The 7,003-nt window shown below is 47.3% G+C and overlaps 1 protein-coding gene across 1 annotated transcript in view; it reads right to left on the bottom strand.

Moving 5' to 3' along the window:
- TBX6 (T-box 6) overlaps positions 1 to 7,003 on the bottom strand; it is a 12,158-nt gene extending 5,155 nt beyond the window's left edge. The window contains exons 1-3 of the mRNA XM_018559120.1: positions 6,886 to 7,003; positions 1,142 to 1,394; positions 1 to 220 (exon numbers count right to left, since the gene is read on the bottom strand). The exon at positions 1 to 220 is cut by the window's left edge and continues 7 nt beyond it. Of these exons, the coding sequence (XP_018414622.1) occupies positions 1 to 220; positions 1,142 to 1,394; positions 6,886 to 7,003 (591 nt within the window). The remainder of the gene's footprint in view (positions 221 to 1,141; positions 1,395 to 6,885) is intronic.

Here is a 7,003-nt window from a genome sequence, read left to right as displayed (position 1 = left end):
GGAGATTTGCTGCTTCATCCAGTGCGATCCGGGGGCCGGCGAATCCGGGTGGATGTACACTCTCTCCGGCAGCCGCGGTTCCGCTCGCCCGCTGGGCTCCCAGCGGTCTTCCTGCCACTTGTAGCGGTTGTTGTCCACCGGGACGATGTCGGCCAGAAGGACGTACTTACCGTCCGGCTCCAGACCGCTGACGCTGACCTTACACTGCGGAAACATCCGTCTGCAAGAGGCGAGGGGGAGAGTGATGGAGGGGGGTGAAAAGTGTTAAAGGGTTTTCCAATCTCAATGCAAGTATAGCATGGCCCCAGTATCAATCACATGTTTACTTTGAGGTACAAGTTTGTAAAGTCAACTTCATTAAGGTCTTACAAATAATTGCAAGTTTATTTAGATTACTTAAACTCCGACTCTGGGATCATTTTCTTTTAAATAATAGTTCCGTAGAAGCTTAAAAAATAAAAAAGCTGTCCGCTGCAGTACCTCTTCCCTGCCACAAGATGTCCTCAGTCTTATGGGTTCAATGACAGCCATCACCATTCAACCTCAAAGACTGAGGACATGGAGTGCAGGGTGTCATGGACCCGCCCACTAAGTCGGTCCAAAGAAGGCAACATATAAGAGGAATAAACTTCAGTCATTTAAAACATGTGACAGACTTGTTATCCCAAGGCATATACAGAGGACAAGGGTGTATAGGCTGTGTTTTTGGATAAGGCTTTTACGATCAGTTTAAGTAGGGGTTCTTTAATGTAGGAGTGGTTAAAACCCCTATCATTTTTTCTGTTTGCAGTCTGTCCCTAAATCGGGAGATTTCCCTTCACTTCCTGTCCCAAAGGCACAAAAGGAAGCGAGAAGAAATCTCTCCAATGGTCACCAGGACAAACAGAGAGGGTAAATCTTGGACACAGTAAGTAACAGGGGTTCTAATTCTTCTCTACACTAGCTAAAACTGAATAAACAGGTTTTGGCTGTACATGCACTTTAAGCTGTGAAATCCCTTCGCACAGGGGGTAGTAGTGACTTAGTATTCACAATTGACATTATTGGAGGTACCGGGAACCCATCAGAGGTTTGCATTTTATTTATTCATTGACTCTATTAAAACAGGCCTAACAGGATCCCTTCCCCCTCTTCTCCTCACCTGCCGGATTTTGTGATAATCATCTCCGTTCCGATGGCGTGGAATTGTTTCCAGAGCTCCCTGTTCTCCAGTATCATCTTGACGTTCCCGGGGAGTCGAGGTGCATCGCATGGGGGCTGCGGCTGCCCGAACCCTAGGGCAGGACCGGGGGGCAGAGAGAGAGGGGTCAGCGGGGCAGCTCCCAGAATCCTCTGGGAATGGTCCATCGTTGGGAATAAACTATCATAACGCTGACTGGGGGGAACCTCCAAATCTGCAAAAAAAAGGGCACAATATGTGTTTCAGCATTTGGTAATTGATATGGTTGGACAGCCGTTGACATATCAGATGGGAGTAACTACAAAATGTTGATGTGTCCTGAATCCGGGTATTCTGGGACTTGTGATGGTTTTAGAGTTTTAAAAAATCTATTTTTTAATCTATTTTTCATCTATTTCAATCACTTTCAGAAAACTATAGATTACAAACATGATCACTACAACCCAACACTAAAAGTCCTGATGGCTTCATAGAGTTTGCATAGGAGCTATTTTCACGGTTGATGGCTGGTTAAATTTGGCACAAAATGTCCTATTGTATGGCCAGCGTAGGATAAGGGTTAAGGTTAGGCGAAGGAATAAGGCTGTGTTAAAATGAGATTAAGTGGAAAGGGTTAACATTCAAGGGTTAGGGGGTTCGGGTTACTTTGGTGGGTTGGGTTCGAATAGGTGTTAAGTGTCATGGGCAGGTTTAGTGTAAAGAAGATGAAGTGGGGAAGTAGGTTCATGGAGGAACCGTCCACCCAGCGGTATTCCGTTTGCTTCTTCGTGTCATCTACTGGAGGTAGTTGTAAGGCCATAGTCGGGAGTTCACACGGTATTGCGCATGCGCGGGTCCCAGTCTTCCAGAAAACATGCGCTAGGGCACATGTGCAAGCAACATGGCACACAGGAAGTGACACGTCGCTCCCTAATGTATGGCCCTATGTAAACTGGCTGGCCCAATGGGTCAGTGCTGAACGGTCTTTCACCTTGAGTTCCTGTGTTCCAGTCAGCTTGATTACCCGTTGCCTTGACCCGGATTTGCTTGACTACGCCTGATTGTTGCCTGCCCTTGACCTCTGCTTGTTCCTGGATTCGCTTCTGTCTTCTTCTCTGGTACAATGTTGACCGTCTGGCTTTGACCCCTGGCTTGTCTGACTTCGCTCTAGTTCCTGCTGCAGACCACGCTGACATCTCAGCTGAACACCAGCCCTGCTCATCCTCCCAGGGACCCAGTTGCTGGACTTCTACCAGGCACCATGTCTGAACACCTTGGCACCCGTGCTTCTCTCTGTCTACTCGCTCCCTGTCCCCACATCCAGGGGTGTGAGACAAGAGCCGCAAGGGAGGCCTCCTCAGCTAATCGGTCTTCCACCAGGTACGTGATAGTAGTGCTGTAGGAACAGCATTTGCCCAGCATAAAGGTTTATGCATGAGCCCCTTGAGTGTTAGGAAGAGGTGATAGTTGGAGGTCATAGGTGCCAGATTGACTTCTCAGAGCCTAAATTTCAGCACCAGTTCCCTTTATATTAGGTGTGGTTAAGGTTATGTTTAGAGTTTTAAGTGAGAGATGAACCCAGACATAAGGGTTGAAGGCTTTTCGTTAAGTGGATGGTTACGTACTATGTTAGGGGTTAGTGAAGTGAGTGTTAAGGGTTCAGGTTTTGGATTTGAGGGTAGGCTGTTAGGAACACTTAGTAAAGCTTCAGAAAAAACCTTCCCCGTACCATTACTTACCAACATTGGCCCACCAGTGTACAAAGCTAACCTACCACATGGGTGCTTGGTGTGAAACCGACCCTTGTTTTGGTACTGAGACCCCCTCGTGCCCATGTGCCCTATTCCCAGCTGTAGGCAATCATTTATTTGGTGCCATCATCTACCATGGTGATGTACAAAAGAAGTGACACAAAGAAGAGAGTGTAACACGACTTCCAGAGACTGGGAGAACTTCTCTTGGTTTTTGCAAGATCTTCTTTTGCTCCATAGAAGGTCCTGAAGGAAGGAATTAGGTGTTTTCCATAGAGCGAGACCTGCTTTGCTTCCCCCAAACTATATAAGGCTGATTCTGAAAAGATATACTCTGGTCCTATCCTCCTTATGGTGGACACATGAAAGGGTTGGCCAATGTTTAAACTGGCCGGGTCCAGCTCCTCTCACAGGCCTCAAGTCGGTCACAAGCTGCTCTGTTTGACAACTAGGTGCTAAATAGCCCCCATGTCCTGCTAATTGGAACCCTGCCGGGAGCTATGTTAACGAGATGGGATGGATTCCCTCCAGTTCCCTAATAAATTTAACACAGACCAGATTCACACAACATCCTTATTATAAAAGAACCTCAAAAAGAGCAGCAGAATATGGCACCGAGCTCAGAAGATTGTCAGAACTTCACTAGAACCTCACTAATATTTCAGGACATGACTAGGATCTCAGAGGTCCACAAGGACTATTGTACAGAAAGAGACCAGGAACCATTGATCAGAATCTCCAGAGAACTTCCAGAGCTGCAGAAGCCTTCCATGTGCTCCACAACCGTCACAATACACCAGAACCTTCTTGCAGTAGAGCCCAACTACCCATAAAGTTATCACATCAGAACCACACAACTGCATCTTATGACCCTGCTAGACTATTGGGTTGGACAAAAGAGCTTCCCAGATGAAACTGAATTCTGGAAAACCTTCAACAGAACATGAGGTCTCTCTGACCCGAACAGGAAAATCTGAACTTCAACATAGTAAGGAAATCCCTCATCATTTTTACCTGGTGATCCTGCCAGTAAAACGCTTCCTGTCCCAGGGAGAAAATACTATGAAGTAGCAGTGCTGTCATCCTAGAACAGGAAGTGTGCTAGGACTACAGAACACCTCCCCCATCAGTCATTTTGTAGCCCCCAGAGAGATCTGGACAAAGCTGATCATACACTTTAATAGAGCCATCAACTTTCTGAATCCTGTGAACCAATTTTACTGGTCTGTTAGAGCTTTGTGGATTCGTAGATACCAGAACCCGGCAGATCCACCCAGAAAATGACAAAGGGCGATTTTTACACTATTTGGTAAAGGCCAGAGAGTTACATTTCCTGACAGTCCCTTCTTTTGGGGGCTCTTTTGATGAGATCTCTGTGCTGAGTTTCTGGGTCTACACATCTACTGTGCCTATTATGAGGAGCTCCCACCATCCCATTGTTGAGTCCCCGGGTCTGTACACCCGCTGTGCCCATTATGAGGAGCTCCCACCATCTCTGTGCTGAGTTCCCGGGTCTGTACACCCGCTGTGCCCATTATGAGGAGCTCCCACCATCCCTGTGCTGAGTTCCCGGGTCTGTACACCCGCTGTGCCCATTATGAGGGGCTCCCACCATCCCTGTGCTGAGTTCCCGGGTCTGTACACCTGCTGTGCCCATTATGAGGGGCTACCACCGTCCCTGTGCTGAGTTCCCGGGTCTGTACCCCTGCTGTGCCCATTATGAGGAGCTCCCACCATCCCTGTGCTGAGTTCCCGGGTCTGTACACCTGCTGTGCCCATTATGAGGGGCCCCCACCATCCCTGTGCTGATTTCCTGGGTCTGTACACCCGCTGTGCCCATTATGAGGGGCTCCCACCATCCCTGTGCTGAGTTCCCGGGTCTGTACACCCGCTGTGCCCATTATGAGGGGCTCCCACCATCCCTGTGCTGAGTTCCCGGGTCTGTACACCCGCTGTGCCCATTATGAGGGGCTCCCACCATCCCTGTGCTGAGTTCCCGGGTCTGTACACCCGCTGTGCCCATTATGAGGGTCTCCCACCATCCCTGTGCTGAGTTCCCGGGTCTGTACACCCGCTGTGCCCATTATGAGGGGTTCCCACCATCCCTGTGCTGAGTTCCCGGGTCTGCCCATAGGTGAGCGAGAGCTGGTCTTCAACTGCAATATTTTGATGTATCTTACAATTTCACACAGCGTCGTTGTGATGAGAAGGATATTTGGGGTCTATTAATGGTCACACAAGTCAGCGCAGGATCCTGACTTCCCCAAGGCAAACACCCCCAAACACCTCCTGTACCTGAAACATCCCCATTGGGTGGACTGATCCTAAAAATGATTTGTATTCTATCCTAATAAATCTTAATTAGAACTTCGGAGTTGGAGATGAGAAGATACCAGACAAAACTGATTGAAAAATAACACAATAACAAAACATAAAGTTCACACTTATATAAAACGACAATACAAACAGCCGGCCAATCACCAGCCAGAACATCAACTACTGGCGGTCCAAGGACGGCGGGAGGAGAGCTGTAACCTACGGCAACTAGATATCACCCTTCATCAGACTACAGCAGCCAATAACAATATTGATAAACCCAGACAGACATCTCCATAAAGGGACAGAAAACAAACAAATCCTAAACAGATGAAGAGTTTTCCTCAAATCATACGTGTTCTTAGCATGTGTGTGTGTTTAACGTTGAAATGTAATGCAACACAAGACACGTCTATGTGCGTTTTACATGCCTCTTCTTTCTACCCGCAAATTTGATCATGTGACTTGAACAGCGCAATAATAAAGATGCATATCGCGTTTCCCATGTGTTGCCATTGACTACAACGTAACGCACACTTCTATAAAAGGCACAAAAGAAGCAGCAGGCGGGACGTTTCAAAAACGCAATGCGTGGCCCCTCTAACGCAACACGCCAAAGTGAAGAGCACCATAGATAATTAATCGTAACTCGTTTTCGCGCACATGAAACGCGTTGGTGTGAACGGGCCCTAATGCCCAATACACATAATACAATCATTTTTCTAAGACCGTCCTCTGATTGATTCTTCTACATCTTTATTGATTATCAACCGAGAAATTCAATTGATCCCCCGCCCCTCATTTCTCTTGGATTAAGGTCATTCCGTCCCCGTACCAATCTTCTGCAAATTTGGTTTTGTTTTCCCAATTTGCTGTTATGACCTACTACATTGTATTGTGTGATGACCTTCAGATAGGTAACCCCATAGAACGTTCCTAGGGGAGCATTGTGACTTCTCTTCCTCACCATTCACCATTGGTGAAAGACGGAAAAAGAGATACAAAGAAACATCTCTCTGATACAATGTTACAGATATCGTCCTCATGTATGACAATTGACATTCTCCGCCTTCTATACAGTTCTTGTCATCTGATTGGGTCCTTCATGACCCGACACATCCAGATATCGTACAGTACAACCAACACACGATGGTCCCCTGTGAACCCCGTACACATACATCTGATTGTACAATCTCCTGTAATTCTACCAACAACTACACAGTGCCAGAGACCTCTTGCCCAGATACTGTTGGATTGCATAGGCAGGCCCTCGAATTACACAATCATGGTGAATCACAAATTGTGATGTTTTAGGCCAGCTTTAGGTTTTGGTTGTACAATTCCATCTGTAACAACACATATAAACCACAATCCACTGAGACCGGCCCTCTCATGTGTCACGGTTATGGTAAAAATTGGTAATAATGGCCAACTGAACTTTTTCAAGGTTTGGCCAATTGTGACCAATTATCATTTTACTAAGACCGGTCCTCTTCATCAGGCCGGTAATACGGCCATCTGGGCTCTCCGGCAATGACGGCACTCAAGAACTCAACTCTTCAAATCAAAAATGTTCAACTTTGTTGCACATAGGAAAGACATAGGACAGGCAAGAACCCAAATGCCCAAATGGACCTCCTCCAAGACATGCTCTCTTACCTGGGTACCTGTAGGCATCATGATGGGCGCCGGCGGTGGGGTAGGTGGGCGGCAGCGAGTGCGGCGGTCTGACGGCGTAGGTCGGCCCGTATTGCTGGAATAAATCGGAATGGTACAT

The sequence above is a fragment of the Nanorana parkeri genome, unplaced genomic scaffold (assembly GCF_000935625.1).
Source record: "Nanorana parkeri isolate BGI_ZX_2015 unplaced genomic scaffold, ASM93562v1 scaffold379, whole genome shotgun sequence".
Taxonomy (NCBI): domain Eukaryota; kingdom Metazoa; phylum Chordata; class Amphibia; order Anura; family Dicroglossidae; genus Nanorana; species Nanorana parkeri.
Note: the sequence above shows the minus strand (reverse complement) of the source record. Positions and strands in the feature narration are given on the sequence as shown.